At 37.3% G+C, this 21,752-nt stretch overlaps 1 protein-coding gene across 11 annotated transcripts in view; it reads left to right on the forward strand.

Moving 5' to 3' along the window:
* The window catches only part of RNF17 (ring finger protein 17), a 157,988-nt gene that overhangs the window by 81,586 nt on the left and 54,650 nt on the right, over positions 1-21,752 (forward strand). For all 11 annotated transcript variants that reach the window (XM_078375187.1, XM_078375188.1, XM_078375192.1 and 8 more), the window contains 4 exons: positions 2,998-3,187; positions 3,958-4,126; positions 6,310-6,500; positions 8,229-8,370. In XM_078375187.1, the coding sequence (XP_078231313.1) occupies positions 2,998-3,187; positions 3,958-4,126; positions 6,310-6,500; positions 8,229-8,370 (692 nt within the window). The remainder of the gene's footprint in view (positions 1-2,997; positions 3,188-3,957; positions 4,127-6,309; positions 6,501-8,228; positions 8,371-21,752) is intronic.

The following is a 21,752-nucleotide window of genomic DNA, read 5'->3' on the forward strand; positions in this document are numbered from 1 at the left end:
AGCATTGAATATCTGAGATTCAGGAGGCCTGTGGCACCCATTCCCAGTGCCCCACAGAGGGTACTTACACATGCAGTCAGTCTTAATTGTGAGAGGTTGTGAATTTGCCATGGGTCAGGCTTTTGCTATAAGTATTTTTCTTATAACATTGTTGATTGAATTTGGTTGTACCTTGTAATATGGTGAAGCTATGATTCATTTTTATTAATAGAGCATTTTTTCTCATTCTGTTAATAGCAGTCAACGCCTGTATATAACTAATACCAAAAGTGTTTTTCTGTGTAATCTTGATTGCTAGTCGTTTAAAAGTGTGATTAGGCCAGGCGTGGTGGCTCACGCCTGTAATCCCAGCACTTTGGGAGTCCAAGGCGGGCGGATCACTGGTTCAAGAGATTGAGACCATCCTGGCCAACATGGTGAAACCCCATCTCTACTAAAAATACAAAAATTAGCTGGGCGTGGTGGCGTGTGCCTGTAGTCCCAGTTACTTGGGAGGCTGAGGCAGGAGAATTGCTTGAACCTGGGAGGCGGAGGTTGCAGTGAGCCAAGATTGTGCCACTGCACTCCAGCCTGGCGCCTGGCGATGGAGCAAGACTCTGTCTCAAAAAAAAAGAAAAAAGTGTGATTAATTCTCAGCTCAATGATATAGCTTTTTGGAATATCAGAAGAGTAGGATCATCATATACTTTGACAAAAATGAATAGTAATTCTAAAACTTAAAAAATAGTATTTTATGCCATGTGAGCTGGGAACATTAGATTGTTAGTATCGAAGAGAAGGGAAGTGTAGTACTGAATTTAATTTTTGTGGTTGCAAATAGTTCTCTAAAATGTAACACATGCCAAAAAGAACTTAGCTTATTTTCAGAAAATGTTTTAAGCCAAAAAGTTGTGCTTTAAGTTGTTAATGATAATGTTTGCAAGGTAAATATAGCGATTTAAACACTCCTTTATATTTTGAGAAATTAATGATAGGGGAAGAAATGCAAATTGTTGCTTCAGGAGAGGAGAATATCCTCTTGTTCCCTTTTCCTGCCTCTGCTTCGTTATACAGAAAAATAAATGGCTTCAGAAGACTTTTATCTATTGCAAGAAAGAATAGTTTTATAGAGTATATATAGGAGGTCTTCACATAACATTATCTCATTATAATGCCGATGAGAAAAAATCAGTTCCCCATTTGGGCAGATGTCTGTGTTGAGTTGAATTTGTACATTCTCCCCATGTCTATGTGTTTTTCAGGTACTCTGGCTTCCTCGTACATCCTAAAGATGCACATTCGTGTGTCTACATTGCCTACAGTCTGAGCGGTGGGGGTTGGGGGGTGGGAGCGAGACAGAGAGAGAGAGTGAGAGTGTGCATTTGTGTGTGTGTACCCTACAATGGAATGGTATCCTGACCAGGATTGGATCCTGCCTTGTGCCCTGAGCTGCCTGAATAGGCTTCATCCACCCTCAACTCTAGAATAAGCTGGTTGGAGAATGAATAAATGAATACATATTATCACAAAACTTTATAAAGTATTTGATAACTATACAAGTACATGACAATAAATGATGCAGTGCAAAAGTGCTCTGTGAATTCACCTTATTTGTGATTGTTTTTGAACTGTGGTGCTAGGAGGTACTCCTTAAAATTTTCATTTTGTAAGCTGTAATTCTTTGAATTAATCCACTACCACTATGACTGGCCTCACTGATTCACCAAAAATTGAGTAAATAATTATCTTACTTATCTTTCTTAAATGTATGTGTAACTCACACTTATTTCAGTATTTAATATTAGAAGTGTTTGGGGTCTTTATTAATAAGTTTGGTGATGTTTTTGTGACCGGAAGTACACATAGAAACTTAACTCTTGGTTATATCAGTTAGCCTGTGGTAAGATTGGTTTTGTTATGTCATTTTGCTTGAAGTCACAGTTTCTAAGAATGTTTCATGTTAAGTGGAAATTTACTGTATTTTGACACTGCAAATGTTGGTACTGTAGTGTAGCAAAATAAGAGAAATGTCACTGACAATCTGAAGACCAAACAAATGTTTTGGTAGAATTTAAATTTAAAAGGCTGCCTATAATGTGCTTTTCAACTATCCTGTTTTTATTAGCATATACAGAGATTACACAGCATCTCTCTGTATATATAATAAGTGATCAGAGTTTACCAGATTTATTTCTAATGTGTAGTTTAAATGAGCTCTAAGACTACCTGAGTTCTCCTGCTGCTTCTTGTAAGTAGCCATGTGATTTGGACCAGGTTAGGTTTTCTGTCTCGGTTTCCTCATTTACATGATGGAAGCACAATTCCATAGGGTTGTTGTGGGGAGTAAGTGAATTCAAACAAAACACTGAGTATTTCTGAGCTTATAGTAAGCATCCATCTGTGGGGCTTTTTTGTTTGTTTGATCTTTTTTCTTAGTTAATAATTTGTAATCCAACTGGTCCCTACGAAGGTCTTCCTCTACTGCTAAGTCCTTAGTTTATCTTCCCTATTCTCTGAATGCCACTGGGTTCTAATTAATTTTGGCATTTCACAGGCTGCCTTTTGTTGTTTTACTCTCCCTTTTACCAAGAGAAGATAATTGTTTCTTCTCTGATTACAAACATCAGTATGTCTATGTCAGTAAGTGTACACGTGTACATGCACAAGGACAGATGGTCTTGATTGTGGTAAGTACGGTGTAATTATGATAATTAATTTGCCCATCTCTCTTCCTTTCTTGAGCTTCTTGATGACAGTCTCATTCATCTTTGTTCTTATTACTTATGAAACAGGTCCTCATTAAGTAACTTATAACTTAGTATTCTTTGTGTGTTTATCTCCCTATTTAGCTTGTTTCTGTATAACAAACTAGCATATTATATCCGTCTCATAGCACTTGAACACAGTACTATATCATCAGTAAATAAATGAATTAAGACTTTTTATTCGTAGAACTAACGTGTCTGTAAACTTACTAAGTGTCTTTCTTGATAATGATTTGTTTCCCTCGTTATTTAGGTGCAAGAATATTTGTCAACAGTATTAAAAATGGAGTGTGGTGTCGAGGAACAATCACAGAATTAATTCCAATAGAGAGTAAAAATATTAGAAAACCTTGTAGTCCAACCAAATTCTTTGTCCATGAAGTTGCACTAATACAAATATTCATGGTAGATTTTGGAAATTCTGAAGTCCTGATTGTCACAGGGTATGATATTTTATAATATGTGGTCTTGGCCTGTTTAGAAACATTTTGGAGGGGGGTGAAGTTAAAGAATAAAGGAAATTAGAGGTAGAGAGGAGTAATTTGTGTCATTCTTAACTTCCAAGACATATACTTTATTATTTTGCTCTGCAGTCGATATGTAAAGTTTTGTTGTTTATCAGTATTACTAGATGGAGAACTTAGAAAAGGAACTTAGGTACTCTTCTTATGTCACTTCAAAGCAGGGAATAACACACAAAACTAATTCTTTTAAATAAAGTGTTGCAGTTAGCTATAGAAGATTGAGTTAAATTTTTAATCTGACTTCCATAATTTCATAAGTGTTTTTTAAAGTGTCATACTAACTCACTGTAGGTATTTAAAATGGTTTCCCCGTCTTCTAGGAAAATAATACAAACTGATACGTTTCTGTAGTAAGGGCCGGCATTAACCATAGCATGATTATTTAGTGGTTATAGCTTATAAATAAATAGATTTATATGGAGGGAGGGGTCATTATCTCCTTTAAGCTCAAACTGAATGAGTATATGAAAGTGAAGTGTACCTGAGATTTAATTCTATGGAAGAAAACAGTATCTCTGCCTATAGAAGCTAAAGTAATTCTATATAGTAAGAAAGTATTAATTTGGAATGTAACTTTCTGAAAGGTGTAACAAGAAAAATTATACTTAGAAACATGTACCTTCTATGGGGGAAAATAAATTCAAGTTTGAAGCATTACTTTCAATAAATAGAACTTGAATTTCTCCTAGCGTTGTTGATACCCATGTGAGACCGGAACATTCTGCTGACCAACATATTGTGGTAAATGATTTATGTCTGGTTCTAAGGAAATCTGAACCATATATTGAAGGGCTGCTAAAAGGCATCCAGCCGTTAGCACAACCATGCTCATTGAAAGACATTGTTCCACAGAATTCAGTAAGTGAGACTTTAATATTTTTTTTTCAGAGTCTATTAAAATTTGAGCTTTATATTGCCAAGTAGATTGCTAAATGTAGGCTCAGGGAACCAGTAATCTTGGTAAATACATAGTGCATACTAAACTATTAGTTTCAGTAGAAAAGAAACTGAACTTCAGCTTCCACAATTGAAAACATTTTAATGGGAAATTGAGTTGAATAAGTATATATGAACGTAATGATTGATAAAATAGTCAAGCAAACCAGTAATTTTGGAGTCAGCTATACAGATAAATAAGTTTATGATGTGGTGTGTGTTTCTCTGCAGTATTTTCCTATTTCCATTGTCCTTTATATTTAATGGCCACATTGCATTCTGTTTTCTTGTATTACTTATGAGTATCTATTCTCCAGCAAGATCGTAAACTCTTTTTTTTGGGGGGGACGGAGTTTCACTCTTGTTACCCAGGCTGGAATGCAATGGCGGGATCTTGGCTCACCACAACCTCCGCCTCCTGGGTTCAGGCAATTCTCCTGCCTCAGCCTCCTGAGCAGCTGGGATTACAGGCATGCACCACCGTGCCCAGCTAATTTTTTTTGTATTTTTAGTAGAGACGGGGTTTCACCATGTTGACCAGGATGGTCTCGATCTCTTAACCTCATGATCCACCCGCCTCGGCCTCCCAAAGTGCCAGGACTGCAGGCTTGAGCCACCGCGCCTGGCCCGTAAACTCTTAAGAGATAGAAATTGTAACAATATATGTTAAGCAGTTCTATTGTTACAAGGTCTATGAGAGCAGGGTCTCTCTTTTTTTGAGACGGAATCTTGCTCTGTCACATGGAGTCTGTCTATGCTCATCATTGTATTCCTAGTGCTTAGCAGATCACCTACCACATAGAAGGCATTCAGCACATATTTGAAATAAATAAGTGAATAAAAAAAGGAAACATAAAAGTAATAGCACTGGTGTTTTCCTTAAAATGGTGAGAGTGTTTTGTTTTAATTTTCTCTTTAACTTTTCAGATTTTATACACTGAGTAGGTTTTACATTTATAATCATAAAAACTTGGGAAAGCTATTTTCTTTTTTTGTTTTTAAGGAATTTCTGGTTTTGATCCTGAAATTTACATTAGATATGATACTTAAATATTCAAAGATCAACATAAAAACTTTTTTGGCTGGGTGTGGTAGCTCAAGGCTATAATCCCAGCACTTTGGGAGGCCTAGGTGGGAGGATCAGTTGAGCTCAGGAGTTTGAGACCATTCTGGGCAACGTGGTAAGACCCTGTCTACCAAAAATACAAAAATTAGCCAGGCATGGTAGCGCACCATGGAGGCTGAGGTGGAAGGATCACTTGAGCTTGGGAGGCAGAGGTTGCAATGAGCTGAGATCACGTCACTGTGCTCCAGTCTGGGTGACAGAGTAAGTATTCCATCCTGGGTGGATTTTTTTTTTTAATCATCTAAGCAGCATAGATCTCATACATTGCTAGTGATGGAAGGTAGGTTAACTGGTGGTGATTGTAATTTTTTTTTTTTTTTTTTGAGACGGAATCTTGCTCTGTCGCCCAGGCTGGAGTGAGTGGTGCAATCTCGGCTCACTGCAACCTCCTGGGTTCGAGCAATTCTCCTGCCTCAGCCTCCCAAGTAGCTGGGGTTACAGGTGGTGGGTGCATGCCACCATGCCTACCTAATTTTTGTATTTTTAGTAGAGACAAGGTTTCACCATATTGGCCAGAGTGGTCTCCATCTCCTGACCTTGTGATCTGATCTGCATGTCTCAGCCTCGCAAAGTGCTGAGATTGTAAATTTTTAAATTTTAGACATACCAAACCTTCAAAATTACTTTTTGAATTTTTATCTAAGTGGAAAATTAATGAAAAGTTAATTTTCATTAATGGAAAATTAATGAAAATTAACTTTCATATTAATATTCGAAAGTGAAACTAAATTATAAAGTAAAACCTTGAGAATATATGAAGTGAAAGTATACATACATTGTACATTCACAAAGACTGCCCTTGAGTTTATGGCCCTGTTTCTTAATGTCTGTGGTTGGTTTGGTGTCTTTGCTCACAGTTGGATCTGTTGCATCTTTGCTCACAGTTGCATTAGGTTGGTACAAACCTAAATCCAGACCATTGTAACATTAGAGATACTTATAATTACTCATTGCTATGAAATTTTGCTTTTTTGCACAGAATGAAGGCTGGGAACAGGAAGCTAAAGTGAAATTTTTGAAAATGGTAAATAACAAGGCTGTTTTAATGAAAGTTTTTAGAGAAGAAGATGGTGTGCTTATTGTAGATCTGCAGAAACCACCAACAAATAAAATAAGCAGTGATATGCCTGTGTCTCTTAGAGATGCACTAGTTTTTATGGAAGTAGCAAAGTAAGTAACTTAATGAAACTTAAATATTATTTGAGATTATAGCTATACATAAGCAGATTTTGCTTTTAAAAACCATGTCTTTAAAGTAAACCTTAACAGACCTGAAGAAGTTAAAAATATTGCTGTTAGAATTTTCTAAGTACAGTTGTTGTCTGTGAAAACTGGATTCAGATAATTGGATTTAAGAAAATAGGCTGGGCAGAGTGGCTCACAACTGTCAGTCTAGCGCAGTGGGAGGCCAAGGAGGGAGGATTGCTTGGCCATGTTTAGAGACCAGCTGGAGGCAACATAGCTAGACCTCATTTCTACAAAGAAATGCAAAAAGAAATTAACCAGGCATGATGGCATGCACCTGTAGTTCTGGCTTCTCAGATCAGAAGCTGAGGTGAGAAGTTTGCTTGAACCCAGGAGTTTGAGCTATGCTCTTGCCACTGTACTCTTAAGTTCAGTGACAGAGTGAGTGTCTATAAAGAAAAAAGAAAATTAGAGAAATTAAGGTAGCTCAAAATATAAAATATGTGTAAATAACCTAACATCTTTTGGACTCTGATTTTATAAGCAGCTGTATGAGGGTTTCAAGAATTATAGTTTAACTGTTCCTAACTTAAATTTTGTAGACTTTAGAATGAGTTCATGATCACTACCTTATATTTAATGTATGAATCTAAAATAGATATTTAAAGTTTCTTTGTCCATTGTTTCTTTTTTCTTTGTTTGCTTTTTTGAGACAGAGTCTCATCCCATCATCCAGGCTGGAGGGCAGTAGCACGGTCTCAGCTCACTGAAACCTCTGTCTCCTAGGTTCAAACAATTCTCATGCCTCAGCCTTCCAAGTAGCTGGGATTATAGGCATATACCACCACTCTGGCTAATTTTTGTATTTTTAGCGGAGACGGGGTTTTGCCATGTTGGCCAGGCTGGTCTTGAACTCCTGACCTCAAGTGATCTGCCTGCTTTGGCCTCCCAAAATGCTGGGCTTACAGGCATGAGCCACAGTACCCAGCCTGTCCATCAGTTCTGATGACTTAAGTAACCACAGAGGTAGTCAAAGATTTTAATTTTTACCCTGAATGATTCAATGACTCTAGAAGTGACCCAAGCAGGTTCTATTATAGAAAAATAAATGTAGTATTGGAGCTGGAAAGGGCCACAGACATGCTTCAGTTGACAATACTAACTGCTACCACAGACCACAGATATCAATGTAACAGAATAGAAGCAGCTTTAATTCTATGTATGATGTGAAAGCGCAGCTCTAGTTTTGAGACTTGATATCTTATTTAACCTGGTTTGATCATTGAAGACAATATGAAGAAATGTTAGAAGAAAGAAATGGGAAGAAGAATGCTTTTGGTAAATAAGTCAGTACATATACAAATCCTTTCTTTAGATCAAGTCACAGAGAGAAGAGAGAGTAAGAAAATGGCTTGACGAGATATGATGGCTCACACCTGTATCCCAGCACTTTGGGAGGCCAAGGCAGGAGGATTGCTTGAGCCCAGGAGTTCAGGGTCCACCTGGGCAATGTAGGGAGACCCTGTCTCTACAAAAATTAGCCAGGTTTGGTGGCATGCACCTGTGGTACCAGCTACTTGGGAGGCTGAATTGGGAGGATTGCTTTGAACTCAGGAGGGTGGAGGCTGCAGTGAGCCATGTTCGCACCACTGCCCTCCAATCTGCGTGACAGAGTGAGACCCTCCTTACGCTTTTCATTATGCTTTTAATTAGGTTTAAGTCACAGTCACTAAGAAGTCATTTTGAAAAAGATACTACTTTACACTATCATCCACCTATTTTGCCTAAAGAAAGGACAGATGTTTCAGTAACGGTTTGTTATATAAATAGTCCTGGAGATTTCTATCTTCATTTGGTAAGTATATAATACATTTTTGAAATGAAATATTTTTAAAAAAAATGTTTAATTAGACATGTATAACAACAATGAAAGTCTACTGTCAGTTTTAGTTAGAGCAGACATACCTCTGTCCATCTTTTATACATTTAAATTTCTTAGTAGTTGCAACTTCAAACAAGTTCGCATGATTTGTCATAAATTGAAAGAATAATGAAGGATAATTAATGTATAAATGTTTCTTGCTACTTTCTGAAATCTGGAGACTAGGAAAGCATACAGAGCTAGCAAATAGAAACATAATGATAAGCCTTTGGGAGGCTGAGGCAGGCAGATCATGAGGTCAGGAGGTCAAGACCATCTTGGCTAACATGGTGAAACCCCATCTCTCCTAAGAATACAAAGAAATTAGCCAGGTCTGGTGTCAGGTGCCTGTAGTCCCAGCTACATGTGAGGCTGAGGCAGGAGAATTGCTTGAACCCAGGAGGCAAAGGCTTCAGTGAACCGAGATTGCACCACTGCACTCCAGCCTGTGCGACAGAGTGAGACTCTGTCTCAAAAAGAGAGAAATATAATAATAAACTTTTTTCTAACCTGTACATCTGAAAATTTACTGATCATTACTACGTGTTTTTTGAATTTGAACACCAAAATAGACACAGATTAAAGGTATTTTGTATTGAAATTTGGATGTATGACTGATGTGTTTAGATAGTAACAATAATAGTTCATCCTTACTGACTTCTGGTTGCTTTATATGATTTAACTCTTCATAAGGCCCTTAAGACTTTAAGTGAATTAACTCATTAATCTTCACAACAATCCAGTGAGAAAGACACTGTTGTCTCCATTTAAATGTCTGGAGACCCTAACCACAGAGATGAAGCATCTTGCCTAAGGTCACACAGCTCTGAAAAGGTAGAGCCAGGATTGACCTAGGTTGTGCAGCTTCAGAACCTGTCATCTCAAGCACTGTATCACTCTGTAGTGGTTTCTCAAATGAGTTGTGGAAGCTGCTTATCTCTAAGGATTTGCATTTATTTCTTTTGTTGATTTTTTTACAGTGTCTTTTATGGTAAAATATACATAATATAATTTTATAGTTTCTAATAGTTTGGTATACCATTAGGTACTATTAAGGACATTAATTGTTGTGTATCCATTTCCAGAGCTTTTTATGTATCTCAAACAAAAGCCCTGTACCTATTAAACAATCACATACAATTTCTTCTCCCCTAGTCCCTGATGACTTCTGTTCTACTCTCTATGAATTTGCCTATTCTAGGTCCTCCTAAGTGAAATCATACACAATGTTTCCTTTTGTATCCTGCTTCTTTCACTTCAACTTAATGTTTTCAAGGTTCATCTATTATCTAGAATGTGTCAGAATTTTATTCCTTTATATGGCTGAATAATATTCCGTGTATGGATATACTACATTTTGTTTATCCATTCATCTATTGCTGGCCATTTGGATTGTTTTCACCTTTTGGCCCATGTGAATAATGCTGCTATGAACACTGGCATAAAAGTATCATATCCATTTGGGTCTCTGCTTTCAGTTCCTCTGATATGTATTATACCTAGGAGTGATTGCTGGATTATATGGTAATTTTATGTTTAGCTTTTTGGGGAACTGCCAAACTGTTTCCCACAGTAGCTGCAGTTTTACATTCCTACCAACAATGCACAAGGTTCCAATTTCTCCACATCCTCATGAACACTTGTTTTCTTTTCTTTTTTTAATAATAGCATTCTTTTAAAAAATTATTATACTTTAAGTTCTGGGATACATGTGCAGAACGTGCGGGTTTGTTACATAGGTATACATGTGGCATGGTGGTTTGCTGCAGCCATCTACATTAGGTATTTCTCCTAATGCTATCCCTCCCCTAGGCCCCACCCCCTGTCAGGCCCTGGTGTGTAGTGTTCCCCTCTCTGTGTCCATGTGTTCTCATTGTTCAACTCCCACTAAGGAGTAAGAATATGCCATGTTTGGTTTTCTGTTCTTGTATCACTTTGCTGAGAGTGATGGTTTCTAGCTTCGTCCATGTCCCTGCAAATGACATGAACTCATCCTTTTTTATGGCTGCCTAGTATTCCATGGTGTATATATGCTGCATTTTCTTTATCCAGTCTATCATTCATGGGCATTTGGGTTAGTTCTAAGTCTTTGCTATTGTGAATAGTACTGCAGTAAACGTGTGTGCATGTGTCTTTATGGTGGAATGATTTATAATCCTTTGGATATGTACTTAGTAATAGGATTGCTGGGTCAAATGGTATTTCTGGTTCTAGATCCTTGAGGAATTGCCACACTGTCTTCCACAAAGATTGAACTAATTTACACTCCCACAAACAGTGTAAAAGCATTCCTATTTTTACCACATCTTCTCTAGCATCTGTTTTTTCCTCACCTTTTAATGACTGCCATTATGTTTTTTATTTGTTTTTCTCCAATGACCGATCATTGTGGTTTTGATTTGCATTTCTCTAAAGACCAGTGATGATGAGCTTTTTTTCATATGTTTGTTGTCCTCATAAATGTCTTCTTTTGAATAATAGCATTCTTAATACGTGTGAAGTGGTTTCACTTTGTGATTTTGATCTGCATTTCCCTAACAGCTGGTGATACCGAACATCTTTACATGTCCTTATTTATTAGCCATTTGTGTATCTTTGAAGAAATAGCCATTCCAGTCATTTATCCATTTATTAAAAAAATTTTTTTTAAACTTTTAAAAATCATTTTTTATTTTTTAAACACAGGGTTTTACTCTGTTCCCCAGGCTAGAATGTAGTGGCATGATTAAAAGCTCACTGGAGCCTCACTCTCCTAGCCTCAAGGGATCCTGTAGCCTCAGCCTCCCATGTTGCTAGTACTACAGGCACACGCCACCATGCCTGCCAAATTATTATATTGTAGACACAGGGTCTGGGTAGGTAACCCAGGCTGGCCTTGAACTCCTGGGCTAAAGTGATCCTCGCACCTTGGCCTCCAACAGTGCTGACGTTACAAGCAGGATCCACCATGCCCAGCCCTTTGTCCATTTTTTTAATTGGGTTGTTTATTTTATTGTTGGATTGTAGGAGTTTTTATATAAAAACTAGACATTAAATTCTTACAAGATATATGACTTACAAATACAGTTGATTCTTGACCACCACAGCAGTGATGGATACCAAGCCCTGTACAGTCAAAAATCTGTGTGTAACTTTAATTAATTTATTTATTTTGAGACAAGGTCCAGCAGTGTTGCCTAGGCTGGAGTGCAGTGGCAAGATCATAAAACTTACTGCAGCCTAGAACTCCTGGACTGAAGTGGTGTTCTAGCTCAGCCTCCCGCGTAGCTAAGACTACAGGAATGCACCACACCTGGCTATTTTTTTTTTTTAATTTTTGGAGAGACAGGGTCTTGCTATATTGGCCAGGTTGGTTTTGAACTCCTGGTCTTAAATACTCCTCCTCCCTCAGCCTCCCAAAGTGCTGAGATTACAGGCATGAGTCTCCACACTCATGTGCGTTTAACTTTTGACTTCCACAAAACTTAACTATTAATAACCTACTATTGATTAGAAGACTTAATAATATATAAACAGTTAGCTAACATATATTTTGTATATGTATCAGATACCATATTCTTAAAGTAAGCTAGAGAAAGGGAAGTGTTATTAAAAATCATGAGGAGAAAATATATTTACTATTTGTTAACTGAACATGGATCTTTATACAAGTCTTCACTCCAGTCACCTTCCTGTTGAATAGGCTGAAGAAGAAGAGGAGTTGGTCTTGTCTCTTTGCTGTTTCCGGTCAGGGCTGGCAGAGGTGAAAAGAAATTCGCACATAATTGGAATTGTTCAGATCAAACTCGTTCCAAGGCTGGCTGTATTTTCTCCCATTTTGTGGATTGTGTCCCATTTTCTTGATAGTGATCCTTTGTTGCACAAAAGTTTTTAATTTTATGAAAACCAGTTTATTATTTCTTCTGTTGCTTGTGGTTTTGGTGTCATATCCAAGATTATCGTTACCAAATCTAACATCATGATGCTTCTTTCCTATGCTTTCTTCTAAGAGTTTTATAGGTTTAGTTCTTAGGTTTAAATCTTTGATTCATTTTAACTTAATTTTTGTACATGGTATAAGGTAAGGGTCCAGCTTCATTCTTTTGAATTGGATATCCAGTTTTCTCAGCACTATATGTTGAAAAGACTGTCCTTCATTGAATGGTCTTGGCACCCTTGTTAAAAATAAAAGTTTATTTCTGGGCTTTCTGTTTTATTCCATTTGTGTGTGTATCTGTCCTTATTTCTACCACAGGATTTTGATTACTGTACCTTTGTTGTAACTTTTGACATCAAAACGTGTGAGTCTTCCAACTTTGTTCTTTTTCAAGATTGTTTTGACTGTTCAGGGTCTCTTAAGATTCCATGTGACTTTTAGGATGGGTTATTCTGTTTCTCCAAGAAATAACAGTATGATATTGAGTGTAATATTATCATTTGCTAATATATTGAAACACACTGATTTTTTACATGTTTATTTTGTGTCTAGCAACTTTGCTGAATTAATCTGTTCTAATGAGTGAGAGTGTATGTGTGTAACTTTGGGGCATTTTCTTACGTATAAGATCGTGTCATCCATGAACAGAGAAACGTCGTTGGGGTTTTAATAGGGGTTACATTGACTTGTAGATCACTTTGGATAGAATTGACATCTTAATTTTAAGTCTTCATATCCATGAACACCGGATTTTTTTTCATTTATTTAGATCTTAGTTAATATCTTTCAGCAGTTTGTGTGGTTTTTAGCATATCAGTTATTGGCCTCTTTGGTCAAGTTTATTTCTAATTCTTCTTTTAGATGCTGTTGTAAATAGAATTGCTTTTTAAATTTCCTCTTCAATTTGCTCATTTGCTGATGTATTAAAACACAACTGATTTTTACATGTGAATTTTGTGTCTAGCAACTTTGCTGAATTAATTTGGTAGCCCTAACTGGTGTGTGTGTGTGTGTGTATGTGTGTGTGTGTGTGTGTGCGCGCGCACGCGCGCATGTGTAATTTAGGAGATTTTCTTACATAGAAGATCATATTATCCATGAACAGAGATACTTTTCCTTTTTCCTTCCTGATTTGGATGCCTTTTGTCTTTTTCTTGCCTAATGCCTCTGGCTAGGATTTCCAGTGTCATGTTTAATATAAGATGAAAAAGCAGGCTTTCTTTTCTTATTCCTGTCTTAGGGGAAAAGCATTTCTTTGACCATTGAGTATGATATCTGTGGATTTTTCCCAAATGTCCTTTACTGTGTTAAGTTTTCTTCTGTTCTTTGTTTAGTGAGAGTTTTTATCATGAGAGTGTGTTCAATTTTTCAAATTTTTTTTGTAACAATTGAGATGATCATGTTTTGGTCTTTCTTTCTTCATCCTCTCAGTATGGTATATTACGTTGATTGTGGATTTTGTTTTGTTTGCTTGCTTGTTTTGAGAGAAGGTCTCTCTCAGTTTCCCATGTTGGAATGCAGTGGCATAATCTCAGCTCACAGCAACCTTGCCTCCTAGGCTCAAGCAGTCCTTTTACCTCAGCTCTTTGAGTTACTGGGACCAAAGGTGCACACCACCACACCAGGCTAATTTTTTTTAGTTTTGTAGAGATGAGGTCTCGCTATGTTAAACAGGCTGGTCTCAGGCTCCTGAGCTGAAGTGATCCTCTCACCTCAGCTTCCCAGATTGCTGGGAGTACAGGTGTGAGCCCCACTGCACCTGCTGCATTGATTTTCATATCACTATCCTTGCATTTTAGAAATAAATCACACTATATAAAGATGTATAATATTCTTGTCATAAATTTGTTTAACATCGTTGTTGCCTTGGCATCCATTTTTAGGCCTGCATAAGTTGTCTGAACCCCAGTCATGCCATATCACCTTTGACTTAGTTAAAACTTTCCATCCCCATGTGGCTCTTTGCAGTGTGGGTTACTTGTTCTACGTCTCACTGACTGACCCAGCGTATCCCACAGCTGCTTGCCACAGTAAAATGAGTCAACACCAGAGTCATGCAAATAAATTCCCGCCTTTGCATATGTTTTCTGTAAATTAGCCATTTCAAAACCCCTGCTGGAAAGCCTTAAGAGATAATGCCTGTAGACCTTAATAAAGGCAGAGTCCCACAGATTCACTTTTATCTGTGATTAACAAAATGTTTCTTTTATTTCATGTGTTTTGCTGTCTCTGTGTCTCACCTCACTAACACACACAAACCTAACTTTCCTACTGATCAGTGCTCTCCTAGAGAGTGACAATCTTGGTAGGAATAAACTGGACACGAGTCAGACAAGAAACCCAAGGGGCCCGGGCATGGTGGCTCATGCCTGTAATCTCAGCACTTTGGGATGCTGAGGTGGGTAGATCACGAGGTCAGGAGTTCGAGACCAGCCTGGCCAATATGGTGAAACCTTGTCTCTACCAAAAATAAAAAAATTAGTTGGGTGTGGTGGCACACGCCTGCAGGCCCAGCTACTTGGGAGGCTGAGGCAGAAGAATCGCTTGAACGCAGGAGGCAGAGGTTGCAGTGAGCCAAGATTGCACCACTGCACTACAGTCTTGGGGACAGAGTGAGACTCCATCTCAAAAAAATAAAAAGAAACACAAGGGCATCTGCTAATATAAATGGGTTTCCTATGAGACGGACACTTGGTCACAGGTCAGACAACAAGTTATTGGCCCATTCACAAAGATAAAGAAGTATCCTCTTTGGATTTACTGTAAACATCAGTGACCACCACCTCTAGAGCCTTGTCAGGGCAGGGCTAGAGTTCATGGCCACTCTCCAGAGAGAGACCTGAAGACCAAGTTAGAAGAAAAAATCTTTTAATATGCTGAATTTGTTTTATTAGTATTTTGTTGAGGATTTTTGCATCAGTATTGATAAGGGATATTGATCTGTAATTTTAGTGTCTTCATACGGCTTTGTTATCAGGGTAATGCTGCCTCTAAGAGTTAGTATTCCTCCATCTTTTCTTTTGGAGGAGCTGGAGATGTAATGGTGTTAATTCTTTAAATTTTTGGTAGAATATGCAGTGAAACTATCTGGTCCAGGCTTTTCATTGTTAGGAGGGTTTTGAATTTTGTTTGAACCTCTTTACTAGTTGTAAGTCTACTTGGATTTTCAAATTCATGATTCAGTTTTGGATGGTTGTGTATTTCTAGGAATTTGTCCATTTTTTGTAGGTTATCCAGTTTGTTGGCATACAGTTGTTCAGAATAATCTCTTATAATTTTTATTTTTTGGCCAGGCGTGGTGGCTCACACCTGTAATCCCAGCACTTTGGGAGGCTGAGGAAGGCAGACCACCTGAGGTCAGGAGTTTGAGACCAGCCTGGCCACATGGAGAAACCCCATCTCTACTAAAAATAAAAAAATTAGCCAGGTGTGGTGGTAGGCACCTGTAGTCCCAGCTACTTGGGAGGGTGAGGGCTGAGTAGTCCCTCACTTGAACCTGGGAGGCAGAGGTTACAGTGAGCTGAGGTCATGCCACTGTACTCCAGCCTGAGTGAAGGAGCATTCATCTCAAAAAAAATTTTTTAAAATTATTTTTTAAAATTGGTAGTGCTGTCTCCACCTTTATTTCTGATTTTATTAACTTGAGACTTCTTTTTTTTTCCTAGTTATTCTAGCTAAAGATTTGTCAGTTTTGCTGATCTTTTCAGATAATCAACTTTTGGCTTTATTTATGTTCTGTTTCTTTATCCTGTCCTATTTATTTCTGCTCTAATCTTTATTATCTTTCCTTCTGCTACCTTTGGGTATTTTTTTCTTTTTCTGTTGTCTTATGGTATATAGCTAGGTTCCTAATTTGCAATGTTTTAAAATTGTATGTGTGTATAGCTATAAATTTTTCTCTTGTCACTGTTTTGTTGCATAAGTTTGGTATGTTGTGTTTTCATTTTCATTCGTCTTGAGGCATTTTCTAATTTCTCTTATGATTTTTTCTTTGACCTGTTGGTCATTTGTGGTGTTTAATTTCTACATGTTTGAATCTTGCAGTTTTTCTGGTTTTTGATTTCCAGTTTCCTTCTGTTGTCATAGAGACAAATAACATTTTATGATTTCAGTTTTTTGAAATTTATTAAGACTTTTTTATGGCCCAACATATGGTCTATTCTGAGAAGGTTCTAAGTGGCCTTTTGGGGGAAAAAAGGTATATTTTACTGTTGGCTAGAGTGTTTTGTGTGTCTGTTGGGAACTGTTGGTTTACATTATTGTTCAAGTGTTCTGTTTCCTTATTGATCTTCTGTCTGGATGTTTTATCTACTATTGAAAGTGGAATATTAAAGTCTTCTTTTATTATGAACTATTTTTTCCTTCAGTTCTGTCAATGTTTGCTTCATATATTTGGAGTTTGTGATGTGTACTGCGTAACTACTTGTAATTAATTGTTATATCTTATTGGTGAATTTGCCTTTATAATGTCCTTTCCCTCTTGTAAGAATTCTTTTATTTAACGCCTGTTTCGCCTGATACTAGTAAAGCCATCTCAGATCTCTTTGATTACTATTTGCATGGAATATTTTTTTCGATCCTTTGACTTTCAACCTGTATATGGCATAAGGTATGAAGTGTGTCTTTTGTGGACAGCATATAGTTGGATCATGTTTTTTTAAATTCATTCTGCCAATCTTTGTATTTTAATTGGAGAATTTAATCTATTTACATTTAAAGTAATTACTGATAAGGAAGGACTTCTGCCATTTACCGTTTTCTGTATCTTACCAGTTTTTCATTCCTTCTTTCCTCCATTAGAGCCCTCTTTTGTGTTTAGTTGCTGTCTTTTTAGTATGATACACTTTTCAAAATCTCTTGTAATTGTGATGAAAACACATAAAATTTATTGTCTTAACCATTTTTTTACTGTAACTTCAGTAATGTTAACTATATTCATATTACCATGCAGATTTCTACAACATTTTCACCTTGCAAAACTAAAATTAGACACATTGAACAACAACACATTTCTCCCTGTTTCCAACCTCTGACCACCACAGTATTACTTTTTTATTTTTATGAGTTTTACTGTGTTAGATACCTTGTATAAGTGGACTCATAAAGCATTTGTCTTTCTGTGACTGACTTATTTTACTTATAATAATGTCCTAAAGATTCGTCCATGTTGTAAGCATTGATAGCATTTCTTATTTTAAGGCTGAATAATACTGTATATCTGTATATAATGATTATATATATATATAATTATATATATAATCATTCATTATATATATGTAATTGTATATAAATGATTATATATGTAATTATTTATATATATGATTATATATAATTACATATATAATGATTATATATATATATATAATCTCATTTCCTTCTGGCCTCCAAGATTCTTTTTTTTTGAGAAAGAGTCTTGCTCTGTTGCCTAGGCTGGAGTGCAGTGACCTGATCTTGGGACTACCATGTCTGGCTAATTTTTCTATTTTTAGTACACCATGTTGACTAGGCTGATGTAGAACTCTTGACCTCAGGTGATCCACCCGCTTTGGCCTCCCAGAGTGCTGGAATTATAGGTGTGAGTCACCATGCTCTGCCTCTTTTTTTTTTTTGAGACAGAGTTTTGCTCTGTCACCCGGGCTGGAGTACAGTGGTATGATCTTGGCTCATTGCAACCTCTGCCTCCCAGGTTTAAGCAATTCTTCTGCTTCAGCCTTCCAAGTATCTGGGATTACTGGCATCCGCCACCATGCCTGGCTAATTTTTGTATTTTCAGTAGAGACGGGGTTTGGCTATGTTGGCCAGGGGGGTCTTGAGCTCCTAACCTCAAGTGAACCACTTGCCTCGGCCTGCCAGAGTGCTGGGATTACAGTCTTAAGCCACTGCACTCGGCCTGGCCTCCAAGATTTCTAATATGAGTAATCTTACTGAGTCTGTTTGTATATGACATGTTGCTTCTCTCTTGCTGCTTTCCAGATTTTCTCTTTGGCTTTGTCTTTTTAAGAATTTGATTATAATGTGTCTTGGCATATGACTCCTTGGGTTTATCCTATTTGGAGTGTAATACTGTCTTAGTTCCCTGGAGCTGCTGTAACAAATTACTATTAATTGGGTAGCTTAAACAACAGAATTTATTGTCAACAGTTTTGGAGTCTAGAAGTCTGAGATCAGTTTGTCAGAAAGGTTGATTTCTTCTGAGGTCTGTGAGGGAAAATTCATTTCATCTGTCTCCTCTAGATTTTGGCGGTTTGCTAGCAATCTTTTGTGCACCTTGACCCTTGCTGCATCACCCTGATCTTTCCCTTCATCTTCACATGGAGTTCTTGTATATTTATCTCGGTACCCAAATTTTGCTGTTTTTATAAAGACATTAATCATATTGATTTAGGACCCGTCCTAATGACCTCATTTTAATATGATTATAAAGACCTTATATCCAAATAAGGTCATATTTGAGATACTGGAGATTATAGCTCCCCAACATATCTTTGGGGGAAGATACAAATCAACCTCTAACATTAGACTTATTTAGACATTTTCTGTCATTTTTAAAAGTAATTTTTTGCCCCCTTTTCTTTCTCCTCCTCCTGTGACTTCCATCATGTCCACGTTGGTGCATTTGAGGTCCCTTAGGCTCTGTTCACTTCTCTCCATTCTTTTTTCTTTCTGCTTCTCAGACTTGATATTTAAATTTTCTTATCTTCAGATTCACTGATTATTTTTTTTCTTTCCACTCAGTGCTGCTTTTGAAATGCTCTATTTGATTTTTTCTCCTTAGTTATTGTACTTTTGAGCTCCATAATTTCCTTTTTATAATTTGTATCTCTTGTTGATATTCTCATTTTATTCCTATATGATTTTCCTAATTTTCTTTAGCTCTTTGTTTTTTCTTAGTCCTTTTAACATATTTAAGACTGTTGAGTATTTTTGATTTGAGGTTTTTTTCTGGTTGCACATCTCCATTTTCTTTATAAAAGATATTACAGAAAATATTGAAGTGACTTCGTTGTCTGGGGTAACCCAGGTTCATCATCTCTCGCCAAGAGAGTTTAGGACATGGACGCACACGAGGAGTTTGGAGCGGAGGTTTAATAGTCAGAATAAAGAGAAAGGAGAACAGCTCTCTCTTTAGTGAAAGTGAAAGACTAGCTGGCAGTAGATGTGCCAGATTTTATTGGGAGGCTCGAAGAGATGGCGTCTGATTTGTAGGGCCCACAGATTGGTTCATTCAGGTATGATGTTTATATAGCATTCTGGAAAGGCTGACCACCCCACCCTAATCTTACCCAGTTGGGCTTTCCACTTGACTGACACCATCTTGTCTGCTTCTTACTGTATGTGTGAAGGGAGGATGGAGCCGCCATTTTGAACAGGATTGGCACAATTGCCCTTATATATGTTTGCAGCTCAGTTTTACAGGCTACTCTTTGTTAGAAAATGATTTTGAGGCTGCTTTGCACTAAAAAGGAAATCCTTGCCGAGAACTCCTTCCTGTACTCTCGCTAAGTAATTTCTTTTTTTTTTTTTTGACATGAAATCTCACTCTGTCACCCAGGCTGGAGTGCAGTGGCCTGATCTTGGCTCACTGCAACCTCCACCTCCCAGGTTGGCCTGATCTTGGCTCACTGCAGCCTCCACCTCCCAGGTTCAAGCAATTCTCCTACCTCAGCCTCCCAAATAGCTGGAATTACATGTGTGTGTCACCACACGTGGCTAATTTTGTATTTTTAGTAGAAGTGCAGTTTCACCATGTTAGCCAGGCTGGTCTCGAATTCCTGAACTCAGGTGATCTGCCTGCCTCAGCCTCCCAAAGTGATGGGATTTTAGATGAGAGCCAGTGCACCTGGCTTCAGTAATTTCTTTTTAACTCCTATATCTATATGAAATGAAACCTAAAGGATCACGAATATAAAAGGAAATGACAGGTCCCTCATGCGGTGACACAGAAACTTCTGATATCAGTCAGTACCTGTAAGCCCTGTTTGGTCCCATTTCAGATTACTGCTTACTTCAGGAATCCTTGATACTTTGTGTATATCTTTACAGTTAGTTTCGTATTTTCATATGTTTTCATGTTAATGTCCTTTCATTTTAACTTGAAGAACTCGTAGAATTTTTTGTAAGGCAGGTAATAGAGATGATGAACACCCATAGCCCCTGTTTGGGCTTAAAAGTGTTGTTTTAAAGGCTGTAGTAGTTCATTTGCTTTGGTACTTTTCCAAACTTTTTTAAAGACCATTCCTTGTCATATATGATGACTAAAGTCTCTTGTTTCTTTGGCTTGTGCTCAGCTAATGATTGACAGAATTCCTTGAATGTCAGGAACTGAAGCAAACAAGAGACACTGAGAGAAAGAGAAAGGTACCATCTTTCCTAGACTTTGCAGATTAGCTCTCTGGTGGAACACTTCACCATTTAGAAATGCTGAGGCTAGGTATCAGCCTGAGATCAAAGTTTAAGGTCTTTTCATTTCTTTTATGAGCATGTATCTTGTCAGGGTAGACATCTGGCTTTCTAAATGCTATCATATATATGACTGCTTTTGAATGTTCTAATTTCATAAAGATTCTCACCCCAGATTCTCCTCCTGGCCTTAGATGGTCTATTGTATTTTTCCACTCATAAACTTTTCTTCCAAGCAGCTGGGCTTATAGTCCCCTTTGCCATTTTTACAGATGGTCCCTGCAATTCTTTCAGCCTGTGTTTCAAGTTACATGAAACAGAAACTAGCTCTTTGCATTAGTCTTGCCTGTATCTCCCAGACTTAGGATACATATACACAGTAATTTGCATATAAGTGCTGCTCTGCACCGTACTTTGCATATAAACTCTGGTTCAAGGGAGGGAACTGAAAACTGGACTACCACTGCTTAAGACCAGGACCATTGTCATTCTGGGGGAGAGGGTAGGATGAAGGTGAGTAAAAATGCCACAAAGCTTTCCTGCCATTTAGAAAACTGCTTTTACTTCATTAAGCTTCTAGGTTACTATAAACTTTGGATTGCTTTCTAGAGATCTTATCTAATGAAGTTGGTTCAGACACTTTCTCATTTTATCAACATTTCTGTGTTGGATCAAGAACTTGAAGCTTCCTAATCTGCTGTTTTGTTGGTGTCATTCCTCTGCTGAATTTTTAAATGTTCATTCTGGTTTACTTACCTGTTAATGGACGAATTTGCATAGTATCTACTTAGAAATGAAAGTTAAAAGAAAAGTAGTTTTAAAGTAATTTAAATGAAATAACAAGAAAAGATAGAAATTCAGAAAATTTTCACTTGCGTTATTCACAAGAGAAAAAACTCATTTTTCCCATTGAGATGGATTTCAAAATATTTTTTAACATTCAGAATTGGTATTTGGAGAAATAAAGTGTAATCCTTGATTTTTTTTTTTTTTAGTAGCT

This window comes from Callithrix jacchus, chromosome 5, assembly GCF_049354715.1.
Source record: "Callithrix jacchus isolate 240 chromosome 5, calJac240_pri, whole genome shotgun sequence".
NCBI classification, from domain to species: domain Eukaryota; kingdom Metazoa; phylum Chordata; class Mammalia; order Primates; family Cebidae; genus Callithrix; species Callithrix jacchus.